At 40.4% G+C, this 17,266-nt stretch overlaps 1 protein-coding gene across 4 annotated transcripts in view; it reads left to right on the top strand.

The window, feature by feature from the left end:
- LOC130916429 (1-phosphatidylinositol 4,5-bisphosphate phosphodiesterase zeta-1-like) overlaps positions 1-17,266 on the top strand; it is a 41,773-nt gene that overhangs the window by 6,756 nt on the left and 17,751 nt on the right. For all 4 annotated transcript variants that reach the window (XM_057837150.1, XM_057837149.1, XM_057837148.1 and 1 more), the window contains exons 5-6: positions 3,371-3,515; positions 5,119-5,271. In XM_057837150.1, coding sequence (XP_057693133.1) covers positions 3,371-3,515; positions 5,119-5,271 — 298 coding nt within the window. The remainder of the gene's footprint in view (positions 1-3,370; positions 3,516-5,118; positions 5,272-17,266) is intronic.

Raw genomic sequence — 17,266 nt, 5'->3', positions numbered from 1 at the left:
ATGCTTGTTCTGACATACAGCGGGGCAAATAAGTATTTAGTCAACCACTAATTGAGCAAGTTCTCCCAATTGAAAATATTAGAGAGGCCTGTAATTGTCAACATGGGTAAACCTCAACCATGAGAGACAGAAGGGGGGGGGGGGGGGGCATAAAATCACGTTGTTTGATTTTTAAAGAATTTATTTGCAAATCATGATGGAAAATAAGTATTTGGTCAATACCAAAAGTTCATCTCGATACTTTGTTATGTACCTTTTGTTGGCAATAACAAAGGCCAAACGTTTTCTGTAACTCTTCAAAAGCTTTTCACACACTGTTGCTGATATTTTAGCCCATTCCTCCATGCAGATCTCCTCTAGAACAGTGATGTTTTGGGGCTGTCGTTGGGCAACACGGGATTTCAACTCCCTCCACAGATTTTCTATGGGGTTGAGATCTAGAGACTGGCTAGGCCACTCCAGGAACTTGAAATGCTTCTTATGAAGCCACTCCTTTGTTGCCCTGGCTGTGTGTTTGGGATCAATGTCATCCTGAAAGACCCAGCCAAGTCTCATCTTCAATGCCCTTGCTGATGGAAGGAGATTTGCACTCGAAATCTCTGGATACATGGCCCCATTCATTCTTTCCTTTACACAGATCAGTCGTCCTGGTCCCTTTGCAGAAAAATAGCCCCAAAGCATGATGTTTCCATTCCCATGCCTCACAGAGGGTATGGTGTTCTTCGGATGCAATTCAGTATTCTTTCTCCTCCAAACACGAGAACCTGTGTGTAGCCCCTATCTATACCCTCCTGTATGTACACCGATAGGAGCTGCAATCTAGGTTCGGTTTATTTGGTTTGGCTACGATAACCACGTCTAACATCAGGTTTAGGCAATCGGAATGCTTTTTTTTTTGTATATTTTTTAATGAACAATATTAACAACAATTTTTTAAACAATTAAACAACAATGAATTAGAAATAACACACTATAAAATTCACAACAAGAAAGATAGAAAAAAAATAGTCTTGAGTCTCAGTCAATTGTTTTGTCAGTCAAAATTTGTCCAATATTAGTTGTAGTGGCAACTAATTCAATGTCTCAGTTTTTCTATTGCAATAGTTTTCAATGTTCGTTGGAGTGCACTCTTTTCGAAGAAAAAAAATGTATGTATCAGTCCGATGACTGATACAATCCTACCACACAGACAGTCCGTCTGTTATTCCAGAATTTTCGATGTTCTTGGTTCTTCAAATCACTCTGGGTTAGCTCGCCATCGTTGAATCCAATCTGATGATCTTTCTTTTTTTTCCCAATCAGAAAAAAAACCTGACCTGTATTTAACACAGGTCTTGGGTTACAATCTTTTCAGTTTCAATGTTTCAGTTTCATTTTTGTTGTACAACTTTTTCAAACACTACTGAGTGTAAACACTCAAGAATATACTTCTAGTCATTTACAAAGCATTTTGTACGCAATAAATGACATTTCCATTAAACAACATTAATAATTACATTTCTTTTCCTTTCAAATGGAACTATAGTTTATACCATTTCAAACAGCAGTATATTTTGATAAAATTATCTCACCGAATAGTCTTAACTGACGACGCCTGGTCCTCTTCTTCTCACACAAGGCTTTTGGCCTGCATGAATAAGGCGCTAGCAGTTAGCCATGAATGCAAATTTAGCATTAGCGAATTAGCGAATCGTTTCCACATCTTACCGAGTGGTTTCTGCTCAATATTTTCACCACGTGACCGTCTGAATTCGCTTCACGCAACAGACGCCACACAGCAACAGTTGATGCATTCGTCAATTTGCTTTTTTTTCTCTTTTTCTCATTTCTTTCTGGGCGAACAAAACTTTTCCCCCTTAGTTAGAAAAGCCAACGTTCCAAAAGGAAGTGCGCATGCGCTGACGTCATAGTTGTGAGTCTCTGACTTCATTCAAATGTCGCTCATGCCCTCTAGTGTTGTTATTGGGTATAACGCTTTAATATTTTTCTCTGGCCTACATTATTGGCTTGCTTCAATATTTTGCTTTGGGCTACATGTGTTTATACTAAAAAGTTCTATTTTGGTTTCATCTGACCATAACACATTCTCCCAGTCCTCTTCTGGATCATCCAAATGCTCTCTAGCCAACCGCAGACGGGCCTGGACGTGTACTGGTTTCAGCAGGGGGACACATCTGGCAGTGCAGGATTTGAGTCCCTGGCGGCACATTGTGTTATTGATAGTAGCCTTTGTTACTGTGGTCTCAGCTCTCTGTAGGTCATTCACTCGGTCCCCTCGTGTGGTTATGGGATTTTTGCTCACCGCTCTTGTTATCATTTTGACGCCGCGGGGTGAGATCTTGCATGGAGCCCCAGATCGAGGGAGATTATCAGTGGTCTTGTCTTCCCAGCCTGGTGCAGGTCTACGATTTTGTCTCTGGTGTCCTTCGACAGCTCTTTGGTCTTGGCCATAGTGGAGTTTGGAGTATGACTGAGGTTGTGGACAGGTGTCTTTTATACCGATAATGAGTTAAAACAGGTGCCATTAATACAGGTAACGAGTAAAGCCTCGTTAGACCTCATTAGAAGAAGTTAGACGATGTTTCCTCCTATATCAGAATTGAGAAGGCAAGAAATTAACAGGTTGAAGCAGTCAAGCAATGTAATTGTTAAATCTAAGACACAACAACACATTGCAACGAAGTGCTCACTCAGAGTGTCATGGTGTTTGCCAAACATAAGAAGCAGTTCTCTGATTGAGAAATAATAAAATAGTCTAGACTGAAGTAATCACAGCAATGTTCAAAGGGAAAGAAAACGAGGAAATGCCAAGAAAAATCAAACAAATCTCACTCTCAGATGTATCAACGACAAGACGCACTGAAGTACTGGCTGATGATGTGAGTAAACAGCTTTGTGACCACCAAATGCCATTTCTCTCGTTGAGCAGTGTTTTACAGTTAAAGTTACTGTCAATAATTGTTATGTTTGCACCTTAATGACAGAGCTTGTCATTTATATTCTGAACAAGTGAACATGTACTCTACTACTTTGCACGTTTTCTTTTTTGTCCAGCGGTGTTTTAGTTACAAAATGTACTGTCAGGAGTTATTGTTTGCACTTATGTTTTTTTTTTTTTTTTTTTTTTGTATTTTTAAGTCAAAAAAGGTTTTGTTTATTTTTATTTAATCAGAATGTACATTGTATTTTTATTTGATCAAAAGAAAGCCACCTTTACCACCTTCGACCTGCCTTGTACTTGACTGACATTAATAAATGGACCCATGCTTGTATGAAAAAAATAATTGTGGACCTTCAAGATTTGTATTTGAGGACCCCTGGTCTATAATCATCAATGACAGCCAATGAGTAAATAAATGTATGTTCCCAGTGCTCTGAGGAGAGGTTGCCGCTGTCTGGAGATAGACTGCTGGGATGGGCCAGGTATGGAGCCCATTGTTTACCATGGTTACACCCTGACAACAAAGATCCTCTTCAAGGATGTAATCACAACAGTAGAACAGCATGCCTTCGAGGTAACACTTAACTGGCTTGAGTTAAACCCTGCTGTCATCCAAATGTTTCCCTATGGTCGCCCCCTAATGATATTACAGTGGGGCAAATAAGTATTCAGTCAACCACTAATTGTGCAAGTTCTCCCACTTGAAAATATTACAGAGGCCTGTAATTATCAACATGGGTAAACCTCAACCACGAAAGACAGAATGTGAAAGAAAAAAAAAAGACACCGAAAATCACATTGTTTGATTTTTAACGAATTTATTTGCAAATCATGGTGGAAAATAAGTATTTGGTCAATACCAAAAGTTTATCTCAATACTTTGTTATGTACCCTTTGTTGGCAATAACGGAGGCCAAACGTTTTCTGTGACTCTTCACTAGCTTTTCAAACACTGTTGCTGGTATTTTGGCCCATTCCTCCATGCAGATCTCCTCTAGAGCAGTGATTTTTTTTGGGGGCTGTCGTTGGGCAACACGAACTTTCAACTCCCTCCACAGATTTTCTATGGGGTTGAGATCTGGAGACTGGCTAGGCCACTCCAGGACCTTGAAATGCTTCTTACAAAGCCACTCCTTTGTTGCCCTGGCTGTGTGTTTGGGATCATTGTCATGCTGAAAGACCCAGCCACGTCTCAACTTCAATGCCCTTGCTGATGGAAGTAGATTTTCACTCAAAATCTCTGGATACATGGCCCCATTCATTCTTTCCTTTACACAGATCAGTCATCCTGGTCCCTTTATAGAAAAACAGCCCCAAAGCATGATGTTTCCACCTCCATGCTTCACAGTATGTATGGTGTTCTTGGGATGCAATTCAGTATTCTTTCTCCTCCAAAAACAAGAACCTGTTTTTCTACCAAAAAGTTCTATTTTGGTTTCATCTGACCATAACACATTCTCCCAGTCCTCTTCTGGATCATCCAAATGCTCTCTAGCGAACAGCAGACGGGCCTGGACGTATACTGGCTTCAGCAGGGGGACACGTCTGGCAGTGCAGGATTTGAGTCCCTGACGGCGCATTGTGTTTTTGATAGTAGCCTTTCTTACTGTGGTCCCAGCTCTCTGTAAGTCATTCACTAAGTCCCCCCGTGTAGTTCTGGGATTTTTGCTCACCGTTCTTGTTATCATTTTCACGCCACGGGGTGAGTTCTTGCATGGAACCCCAGATCGAGGGAGATTATCAGTGGTCTTGTATCTCTTTCATTTTCTAACAATTGCTCCCACAGTTGATTTCTTTACACCAAGCGAAGAGTGAAGAGTTACAGAAAACGTTTGGCCTCTGTTATTGCCAACAAAGGGTACATAACAAAGTTTTGAGATGAACTTTTGGTATTGACCAAATACTTATTTTCCACCATGATTTGCAAATACATTCTTTAAAAATCAAGCAATGTGATTTTCTGTTTTTTTTTTCCACATTCTGTCTCTCATGGTTGAGGTTTACCCATGTTGACAATTAAAGGCCTCTCTAATCCTTTCAGGTAGGAGAATTTGCACAATTGGTGGTTGACTAAATACTTATTTGCCCCACTCTATATGAATCCATAAGTGAAACTCATAAATCCCTTTCTTTGTAATTTGTTGATTGACTTGCATGTGCTGATTGCCTTCTGGCAGGTGTCTGTTTACCCGGTTATCCTGTCTCTGGAGAACCATTGTTCCAAGGAGCAGCAGGAAGTCATGGCCCACTACCTCACTTCCATACTGGGGAACAAGCTGCTAGATGTGCGTTTGGATCACCAAACCACGGGAGACCTTCCAAGCCCGAACGTAAGATTTTGTTGAAACATGCTATGCCAACAAATGTCGTAATCTTGTTGTTGGGGCACTGGGTTGAACCATTTAAGACCAGTTGAAGATATCTGGACAGCTCTAAAATCTGCCTTGTAAAAATTTATTTCTATGTAAAGTTTAGATATTGTTTTGATTCTACACAATATTTAATTAGGGCAAGCTTTTAGTGTTTCTTTTATTCAGACTACTCCAGTCAAAGCATTGCATCCGTTAGTTACTGAACAGAAGATTGACAGATGTGTGCGCTCTCACTTCAGCCAAAGCCAATATGATGAGTTGGACGAAGGGCTTTTCTCTTAAAGTGGATGCTTTTGTGGGCTTACTCGTCTCAGAGCTTCCTTTCTTTCTTGTTAGAAATTTTTTGAAAAAAAAAAAAAAAAAGTATTTTGATGGTGTGAGAGCTTGAGTAATAGCTCTCAAAAGCTTTCTCAAGAAATGATTTAATAGAATGAAAAAAAATGAAAGCTGTAATGTCTTGTTTAGGTCAAAGTTTTTTCTGGATGTTGCATCAATCCCGACAAAAATGACATACAAGTACATCAGTCTTTACTGTTCAAAACCTTTTTTAAAAAAGTCTTTTCACATAGAAATGAATCAGAACAAGTCAGTCTCTGGCCAATTACATACATACTATAGAGCCTACCCACCAACGTCATAAAACCACGTGCTCGCTGTATGGTTCCGCCCACTTGTCCGTCATTTTGACTCTGTATTAGCATTGTTTTCAATTGATGGCGGAATTTAAAATGCATTTCATGGAAGACCCGGTGCTTTCTGATGCCGCAAACTCACTGGATCTGTTGCATAAAAGGCGTTATGAGGAAAAGCTTCGTTCTATACAGTCGCCAGATCCATATTTGATGCCCAAATCGATGTTTTTCGACCCACTGTCTTCGCCCTGTCTGCCTGACATCTGCTACGCTGATATTTACAATTATCTTGTCCACACAAAATCAGCCTATTCCCACGAAAATTTGAAAAACTTCAAGAGCTTGGAGGCTGATAAATACTTCGTTGCTGGTTGGGTGAAACAGGTCCTCGTTCGGCAGGAATCTATCTTGTGCTTGGAAAGGTGAGTTACGAAATTTTCAATTCAAAATCTTTTGTTCTTGCTAACATCCACTGTCAAGTCTAATGTATTTCATGTCGTTTGTCAATGGAGTTAAGGCTTTTAATGTTTATATGGTTTAGCGATAGCACTCTCACGACATACATACGTGTATGTTGTCGGCGATTAGCCTCGCAATGATCTTAATTGTGGTTATTTGTCAGCCCCGTAGACGAGGCCAGTTTCTTTCACTTGGTACCAGCTAAATATTATTTAAAAAAATAACGATGGTGGAAGAAAGGGAAGTCACAAACATCTTGAATTTGAAACTATGTCGTACTACGTCGTATGTTGTCGGCGATTAGCCTCGCAATGATCTTAATTGTGGTTATTTGTCAGCTCCGTAGACGAGGCCAGTTTCTTTCACTTGGTACCAGCTAAATATTATTCAAAAAATAACGATGGTGGAAGAAAGGGAAGTCACAAACATCTTGAATTTGAAACTATGTCGTACTACGTCGTATGTTGTCGGCGATTAGCCTCGCAATGATCTTAATTGTGGTTATTTGTCAGCTCCATAGACGAGGCCAGTTTCTTTCACTTGGTACCAGCTAAATATTATTCAAAAAATAACGATGGTGGAAGAAAGGGAAGTCACAAACATCTTGAATTTGAAACTATGTCGTACTACGTCGTATGTTGTCGGCGATTAGCCTCGCAATGATCTTAATTGTGGTTATTTGTCAGCCCAAAACCCCCTAAGTATATCTTAAATGCATCTTACCGGATATAAAATTACTACATAGTCTGTGGTGATTTTTTGGTGCCCAGTTTTCACGTCGAATTGCAGCCGTCCATTTCGCTCTCCTCTTTGGATCCCTCGGAATACGGTAAAACTTCAAGTCTCTCCTTCCATCTTCTCTGTTAGTGCAACCAACAGCCACACACGCCTTCACCATTTTGATTATTAATGTTAAGGAGCAGAAAAACACGCCGTAAATAGGAGAAATGTACGTAGCCGTAACAGGTTAACACTATGTTTTGACGGACAAGTGGGCGGTACCATTCAGGAGAGCGGAGCTGTGACGTCACGTGGGTAGGGTCTATAGGGGGGAACAGGGAATGTTGTCACACTTTTTATACCCACATATTTCTTGAAACCAACAAAACAAGTGCAGTACAGGCCAAAGGTTTTTCTTCTTATGCTGTGATCCTTTATTTTCATGACTATTAACATTGGAGATTCTCACTGAAAGTATCAAAACTCAGAATGAACATATGTGGCATTACGGTATGTACTTAGAAAATATATCAAAAGTCGCCACCCTTTGCTTTGAATCCTTTTTTGCACTCTCTTTGCATTCTCTCGATGAGCTTCAAGAGGTATAATCAACTGAAACGGAATTCACTTCCAACATATATGACTAATCAGGGTTAGTTAATTAGTGGAATTTCTTGTTTTATATTTGAGGTTGGGACCATCATTTGTGTTGCATTGAATGAGGTGTGTCCAAACTTTTGGCCCAAACTGGATATGAAGAAAATATAAACCTGGTGAAAAACCAAAGTCTCAGGTATATACAGTGGGGCAAATAAGTATTTAGTCAACCACTAATTGTGCAAGTTCTCCCACTTGAAAATATTACAGAGGCCTGTAATTATCAACATGGGTAAACCTCAACCACGAGAGACAGAATGTGAAAGAAAAAAAAAAACACACAGAAAATCACATTGTTTGATTTTTAAAGAATTTATTTGCAAATCATGGTGGAAAATAAGTATTTGTTCAATACCAAAAGTTCATCTCAATACTTTGTTATGTACCATTTGTTGGCAATAACAGAGGCCAAACATTTTTTGTGTAACTCTTCACAAGCTTTTCACACACTGTTGCTGGTATTTTGGCCCATTCCTCAATGCAGATCTCCTCTAGAGCAGTCATGTTGTGGGGATGTCGTTGGGCAACACAGACTTTCAACTCCATCCACAGATTTTCTATGGGGTTGATATCTGGAGACTGGCTAGGCCACTCCAGGACCTTGAAATGCTTCTTACGAAGCCACTCCTTTGTTACCCTGGCTGTGGGTTTGGGATCATTGTCATGCTGAAAGACCCAGCCACGTCTCATCTTCAATGCCCTTGCTTATGGAAGTAGATTTTCGCTCAAAATCTCTCGATACATGGCCCCATTCATTCTTTCCTTTACACAGATCAGTCGTCCTGGTCCCTTTGCCGAAAAAGAGCCCCAAAGCATGATGTTTCCACACCCCATGATTCACAGTGGGTAGTGTGTTCTTCAGATGCAATTCAGTATTCTTTCTCCTTCAAACATGAGAACCTGTGTTTATACCAAAAAGTTTCTATTTTGGTTTCATCTGACCATAACACTTTCTCCCAGGCCTCTTCTGGATCATCCAAATGCTCTCTAGCGAACCGCAGACGGGCCTGGACGTGTACTGGCTTCAGCAGGGGGACATGTCTGGCAGTGCAGGATTTGAGTCTCTCGCGGCGCATTGTGCTACTGATAGTAGCCTTTTTTACTGTGGTCCCACCTCTCTGTAGGTCATTCACTAGGTCCCCCTGTGTAGTTCTGGGATTTTTGCTCACCGTTCTTGTATCATTTTGATGCCACGGGGTGAGCTCTTGCATGGAGCCCCAGATCGAGGGAGCTTATCAGTGGTCTTGTATGTCTTCCATTTTCTAATAATTTCTCCCACAGTTGATTTCTTTACACCAAGCATTTTACCTATTGCAGATTCAGTCTTCCCAGCATGGTGCAGGTCTACAATTTTGTCTCTGGTGTCCATCGACAGCTCTTTGGTCTTGACCATAGTGGAGTTTGGAGTGTGACTGACTGAGGTTGTGGACAGGTGTCGTTTATACCGATAATGAGTTAAAACAGGTGCCATTAATACAGGTAACGAGTGGAGCCTCGTTAGACCTCGTTAGAAGAAGTTAGACCTCTTTGACAACCAGAAATCTTGCTTGTTTGTAGGTGACCAAATACTTATTTTCTACTCTAATTTGGAAATACATTCTTTAAAAATCAAACTGATTTTCTGGGGTTTTTTCCACATTCTGTCTCTCATGGTTGAGGTTTACCCATGTTGACAATATCAGGCCTCTCTACTCTTTTCGAGTAGGAGAACTTGCACAATTGGTGGTTGACTAAATACTTATTTGCTCCACTGTATTTTGTATTCATGCCAATTTCATATGTCAGTGTGGAATTATAAGCAACCTAATGGAGAGTGTAACTATGTGAGGAGTCGACACACTACAATAAAATATGATATTAAGAAATAAATCACTATTTGGGTTATTCAAGGGTCACCCTCTCAAGGGTCACCACAGTGAAACAGTAATTTCGCATGGCAGATTTGGCATGCATGTTTTATCCTAGATGCCGTTCCGGACACAACCCACAAGTGGGAATCGAACCCTGGCTTCCACAATGGCAGCATGGTGCTAGACCACTGATTCATTGATTTATAGAATAAAAAATGATAATATACTAAATAAAAAAATATTATAAACAATGGAATTTACTGGTGGAGATTAATAAGCAATCAATTATCTGGAGAAAAAAACTGATGCCTAAGTCCACATCTATTGGAGATAACAAAATCACAATTTCCCATAAGAGAGGTACCATAATTTTTGGACAATAAGGCGCACCTGACTATAAGCCGCCACCCAGCAAATTTGAAACAAAATGTCAATAGACCCTACTCACATGACGTCAAAACCACGCCCCCGCGCCATATTGTCCGTCAACTCGTCACTGTTGATGCATTACCGCTACGTAAATTCCTCCTATTATGGCGTGTTTTTCTGCTCGTTAACATTAATAATCAAAATGGTGAAGGCGTGTGTGGCGGTCGGTTGCAATAACAGAGAAGATAGACGGAGTGACTTGAAGTTCTACCGGATTCCGAGAGACCCGGAGAGGAGAGCGCGATGGGCTGCTGCAATTCGACGAGAAAACTGGGCTCCAAACGATTACCACAGATTATGTAGTAGTCATTTTATATCTGGTAAGATGCATTTAATATATATTTAGAGGGTTTTGGGCTGACAACCACAATTAAGATCATTGCTAGGCTAATCGCCGACAACATACACTCAGACGTTGTGAATGAACTACCTGAAAATATATAATTATAAGTGGATAATAAGACAGTTGTCATACAATTAATTTACAATTTCACTATTGAGGTCAAAAGCCAAAAAATAAATTCAACTAGGGACAATCTGGAGTAGTGCTATCGCACTTCATATTTATTACATATTATATATGTATGTAGTGAGAGTGCTATCGCTAAACCATATAAACATTAAAAGCCCTAGCTCCACTGACAAATGACATGAAATACATTAGACTTGACAGTGGATGTTAGCAAGAACAAAAGATTTTGAATTGAAAATTTCGTAACTCACCTTCCCGAGCACAAGATAGATTCCTGCCGAATTTTCGTGGACGAGGACCTGTTTCACCCAACAAGCAACAAAGTATTTATAAGCCTCCAAGCTCTTAAAGTTTTTCAAACTTTCGTGAGAAAAGGCTGATTTTGTGTGGACAAGATAGTTGTAAATATCAGGGTAGCAGATGTCAGGCAGAGACGGGCGAAGACAGCGGGTCGAAAAACATCGATTTAGGCATCAAATATGGATCTGGCGAATGGATAAACTGAAGCTTTTCCACACAACGCCTTTTATGCAACGCATCCAATGAGTACAGCGTCAGATAACTCCGGGGCTTCCATGAATTGCTCTATAAATTGCACGACTAATTGAAACCATTGAGAATAGGGCTAAAAAATGACGGACAATATGGCGACCGGATACAGCGACACGTCATTTTGTGACATAGGTGAGTAGGGTCTATTCTTCACAGCACCACTGCACCGGACCATATGCCGCAGCTGTCCTTATCGTATTATGGGATATTTACACCAAACGATATTAACCGGTAACACTTCATTTGACAGTCATATGATCGTCATAATTATGACGTCACTGTCATGAGCATTAATGAATGTTTATGACTGATGTCATTTAGTGTTATCCGGCAAATTATCTCACTTTTGAATGGATGTAAAATATTCGAGCTGGACATAAATGGTGTTAGTGACAAAATTTGCTGGATAACACTTAATGACATCTGTCATAAGCATTCATCAATGCTCATAACAGTGTCATGTCATAATTATGACGGTGTTGCCTATTAACCCAAATAAATCAACAAATTAACCAAGAAAGGACTATAGACCAATTTCCCTAGTGAAATATGGGCGCAAGCCCATCGACAGGGGGTGTCGTTGTCCAGGGCCCCTGAATGACCCTTAATTTATTTTACTTTTAACCCCAAATTTACACTGTCATTGCTTGCAAAGCGTTAAAGTACTGCGTATGTTGTCGTGACAAGCCGTTGGCAGGGGTGGGGTGGGGGGCCCTATAATGGTCTCTTGTCCCCGGGCCCCTGCAAGTCTGTTGACAGCCCTGTATGGGCTGCACCATCTTGGAAAATTTCTGCTTCGAACTTCCGGTTTAATAAAAACCATGAGTTGCGGATTATGTTAACAGTGTGTTGACGAAGTTAAAACAGCAGAATCAAGCCAGAGGAACCCACGGAATCTCAAAAAATGGATAGCACGACGTAGATGAGATTGTATGATTGTTCTTATCACTTTGTTGATCATTCGTGGACAAAATTATAACAACCTGTCAGGCTGTGTTGACGTGAGGTATAGATTGAGACGTAGGCCACTTGAGTGACCAAAATGAGATGAAATTACAAATTACATTGGTATGAAAAAGTATCTGAACCTTTTGAATTTCTCACATTTCTGCATAGAATCACCATCAAATGTGATCTGATCTTTGTCAAAATCACACAGATGAAAAAACAGTGTCTGCTCTAACTAAAACCACGCAAACATTTATAGGTTTTCATATTTCAATGAGGATAGTAAGCAAACAATGACAGTAGGGGGAAAAAATAAGTAAGTGAACCATCACATTTAATATTTTGTGGCCCCCCTTTGGCAGCAATAACTTCAACCATGTAGCTGCAAATCAGCCTGGCACATCGATCAGGACTGATCTTGGCCCATTTTTCTCTAAAACACTGCTGTAGTACAGTCAGATTCCTTCGATTTCTAGCATGAATTGCTGTCTTTAGGTCATGCCACAGCATCTTAATGGGGTTCAAGTCTATACTTTGACTTGGCCACTCCAGAATGTGTATTTTGTTCTTCTGAAACCATTCTGAAGTTGGTTTACTTCGGTGTTTTGGATCATTGTCTTGTTGCAGCAGCCATCCTCTTTTTAGTTTCAACTATCTGACAGACGGCCTCGGGTTTCCCTGTAAAACATCATCATAAACTTTTGAATTCATTCTTCCATTAATGATTGCAAGTCGTTCAGGCCCTGAGGTAGAAAAACAGCCCCAAAACATGATGCTCCCTCCACCATGCTTCACGGTGGTGATGAGATGTTGATGTTGGTGAGCTGTTCCATTGTTCCTCCACACATGACGTTATGTATTACTCCCAAACAAGTCAACTTTGGTTTCATCAGTCCACAAAATATTTTGCCAAAACTTCTGTGGAGTGTCCAATTGCCTTTTTGCGAACATTAAATGATTAACAATTTTTTTTTTTAGACAGCAGTGGCTTCCTCCGTGGAGTCCTCCCATGAACACCATTCTTGGCCACAGTTGTACATATAGTTGATGTGTGCACAGAACTATTGGACTGTGCCAGTGATTTCAGTAAGTCTTTATCAGACACTCTAGGGTTCTTTCTTACCTCTCTGAGTATTCTGCGCTGAAATCTTGGCGTCATCTTTGGTGGATGGCCACTCCTTTGGAGAGAAGCAACAGTGGCAAACTCTCTCCATTTGTAGACAATTTCTCTGACTGTTGATTGATGAACATCCAGACTTCGAGACTGTTTTGTATCCTTTCCCAGCTTTATACAAATCAACAATCCTTGATTGCAGGTCTTCAGACAGCTCTTTTGACCGAGCCATGATGCATATTAGACAATGATTCTCATCAAGACATTTCTTACCAGGTGTGTGTTTCAATGTGGGCAGGGCAGCTTTAAACCACTCATCAGTGATTGGGCACACACCTGACTTAAAATTTTGGTAAAGATTGGTTTCAATTGCTCTTTAAGTCTCCTTAGGCAGAGGGTTCACTTATTTATCACCCTTCTGTCATTGTTTGCATGTTATCCTCATTAAAATTTTAAAAGCTCTAAATGTTTGGGTGGCTTTAGTTAACGCAGACACCGTATTTTCATCCGTGTGATTTTGACAAAGACCAGATCACATTTGATGGCAGGCATGAAAATGGGCCAGGGGTTAAAAAGGTGAGAAGGGTGTGGAGGAAATATGTTTCGGTACACTGTAAAACCCAACAAAATATTGAGCTCTGTCGACCCACACTGTGTTTCAGCAGGGCCGTGCAGAGACCGGTGGAGGGGTGGGTGCTCGTAGATCAAAAGGGGCACATGAACAAGTATTTAATACACCTTACAACAACATAACTTCAATTTTGACCAGCTTTAGATGATAACTGGCTTACTGTGACATACTTTAATTGGGAGGGGGCAACAGTGACTAGAAATCAACACTGTCATCAACACTTTCCGGCTGTGACTCAGTCAGTCTGCCTCTTTTCTTCCTTCGACCTCTGCACCAAAACTTCCTTCCTCAACTTGTTGTTCATCTGAGAACAAATCACATCAGATGGTCACTGAGCCACCAACAGCAGTTTTCTCAAAACTATTATTTCATTGTTATCCATATTTAACAACTCTAGCCAATGGCGCCACCAGGGGGTGGTCAGGGGTGGCCACAGCCCCCCCTATAAATTTTTTGGCCACCCTACTGGCCACTGGGGCCAGTATAACAGTGTCGCGAGAAGTGGGGTCTTGAGGGTGCTGCAGCACCCCCTGGTGTTAAACCGAGGCTTATTGGACGTTTTATTTTTCAAATGTATTCATGTGTCATTGCCGTCTAGCTGCAGGGAATTGCATTATAGTACATGGGCGCTTTTATTTCCAATACAAAAACTCCAACACACACTGTAATAGAACGCTGCCTTTGTAGTAGCCTAGTAGTAGTACGTAAACTATCCAGCATGTAGGGAGAAAATGCGCAATCATGACATATTTGGACCAAAACGGCTCTGCTTGGATGGAAAAAACTAAAAAAGCTGTGATTGACTTCCAGCGCCGCTGCAGTATAATGTCAGATTGTAGTAGCTGTGGAACTCAAAATGTTGACTGTACTGTTATGGACTATGCACATTAAATCATTAGTAACATTAAATATAGCACAATACACCAAAGTATATCAGTAGGCGTGTCCTTAAGTCTTTCTGATAGTTTTCTTCTGGCCTTTTACTGCAACAACATAATAAAAACCTGAAATTATAGCTTTTAGTTTCGGTGTACCACCCCAAGATTTTAAGTGGCCCTGTCTGGCCAACCCTATGAACATATTCTGGAGGCGCCACTGACTCTAGCATCTAATAATTAATAAAGCAATGACATAAAATCTTATAGAAAAATAAAATTGTAATTGGGTTTATTGTATTTTATACCCGACTATCCTGGCAAACTTATTCTTACCAAGTGTGCTATTCACCCAGCTGATGAGGTATCCACTGCCTTTAGCAGCCTCATCCAACTTTTTTTTTTTTTTTTAATCCCTTACGAAGCAAGTCTATATAAGGAAATAATAATCTTAAAAAAAATCAGACTCCCCGGTGCCTTTTATTTTTAAAGCTTTCTTAATTTCTTTCTCAATAACTATGGAGGTAGATTTGTGTCTTTCTTATTCAATAAAAAAAAGTTGCTTCAATCAAAAACAAAGTTGCTCAATCAAAATATATATTTAATCCCAAAAAATACTGTATTTTACTGTACTATGATACTCTGGGGAAAAAAAAGTGGAAAAAATATGTCTTATATATGTATCTTTTTTCCAATGTTAAATCTGAGTAAATACATTGAACACGCGCAAAAAAAAAAACGGGAGGGGGGCTACTTCGCGGTTTTCACTTATCGCGGCGGGTTCTGGTCCCCATTAACCATGAAAAATTCCAAATGAGGAGCATTAGTTAGCCTAACAAAATAAGATGTTCTTTATGGGTACATAAATTCATTCTATATTGATTGATAATAAACGCATGTTTCAAAAAAAAATCAACATTCCTGAAAATAATCAACCATAGTAGCAACTGAAATAGCCTAGCTATGCTCCTATCAATGCAAGCTGTATGAAGGTAAATATAAATATAGCCTATATGTTATCCATATACAAGAGCATAATGCCATACCAAATCAAGCTCAGGGGATGTTTCAGGTACAAAGAATTGTGACGAAGGCTCTTCTGGGATCATAGATTCCGTTTGTGGAGGTCCCCTGCAGCATACTGTTTTACACCTCCGTGAGACACTGCAAAAACATTCCTGCCTGCCTTGCAGTTCTCTTTATAATCATCATCAGTGACTCTATCGAGCCACGGGTTACCCTCTTGCAACTCCAATCTATTTTTTGGAGACGTTTCCCCTTTTGAGGATGAGGTTGGGGTGTCCTGAGCTTCTGCTGTTGAAGACATCTTTGTTTTGAAAACGCGCGGGGCGGTGTACTGAGCAGAGCGAGGTAACTAGGAAACGAACCCGGAAGTGGAGCGCATTGCAGAGCAGACAGCAGCGGGCAGGCAGATATCTTGCTGTCTTTAATATCTCCTGCCCTTCTTGTTCATTATTGTTGGCTCAGTGGTCACTCATGAGCGCAGGTGTGTGTTTGTGTGTGACAGACGTGCATGGGCTGGGCGCACCGCCGTCAGACCCTCCCCGCCGCCGGAGCCGCGGGTCGCGAGGGGGTCGGCCCATGGGACAATTGTGAAATACGGAATAAACTGCGTTCCAAATTGAACCAATACGGAACGCAACTTTTAATTTCCAATTATGGAACGATTCGGTATTTCAAGGGATGGGTGGCAAGCCTAGCCATGCTACACGTACTGATTAGCAGCAAGCTAGCAGCTGACACAGTTGTTGTAGTAAATATCAAATATAATCATAATTTGAATCATAATCGTGATAACAATATCAAAAGCAACAAGTTGTTTTATGCCGAGATTTTAGCTTTAGTATTTTTTGAGCACCGGACACATAAAAATGCCGGGATAACTTCCAAAACACAGCTGCAACGTGGCTACAAAAACACCCGGTCTTTGTGGTTGTACGAGCTTGGTTCCACATCTGCCTTCCTGAACATGTTGTCCTCCCATGTCGTGATGATGGCAGATGGATGCGATATTTCCAAATTGTCTTTTTTAAGGGATTTTGATGAGTAATATTAGTCCTGCTCCACTGTTGTTTTGGATGGAGAAATTCTAAAACGGAAGTTGCTTGCAGACATAAGGAAGTAAAGTTGAAGTACCCCGGAAACTTGTCTATAAGCCGCAGGATTTAAAATGAGGGAAGAAAGTAGTTGCTTATGCAGTGATACCTCAGCTCACGAACATAATTGGTTCCCAGAAAGTGTGTGTAAGGTGAAAAGTTCGTCTTCCGAACATTTATTTCCCATAAGAAACCATTAAAATGAGAATAATCCATTCCCAGGTCCCCATAAAACATAATTTTCTACTAAATAAGCCTTAAAACTACACAAAAATATACCTTATTTTATGTATAATAAATGTGCTATTGTATTATAATTAAAGAAATAAACTGTACTGTATAATAAAGTCGTTTTATTTACCTTTGTGATGGTAGTTGATGGCTTGATGGAATGGAGTGGGAGGAGGAGGGAGGGAGGGAGTTACTGTTTGGAAGGAGAGTGTTACCGGCAAAGTGCGCAGTTAGCGTAGACTCCACTGCTGTGCCCCCCACATGCT

Source organism: Corythoichthys intestinalis, chromosome 5 (genome assembly GCF_030265065.1).
Source record: "Corythoichthys intestinalis isolate RoL2023-P3 chromosome 5, ASM3026506v1, whole genome shotgun sequence".
In the NCBI taxonomy this organism is placed as follows: domain Eukaryota; kingdom Metazoa; phylum Chordata; class Actinopteri; order Syngnathiformes; family Syngnathidae; genus Corythoichthys; species Corythoichthys intestinalis.
This window is presented reverse-complemented; position numbering and strand designations above follow the sequence as displayed.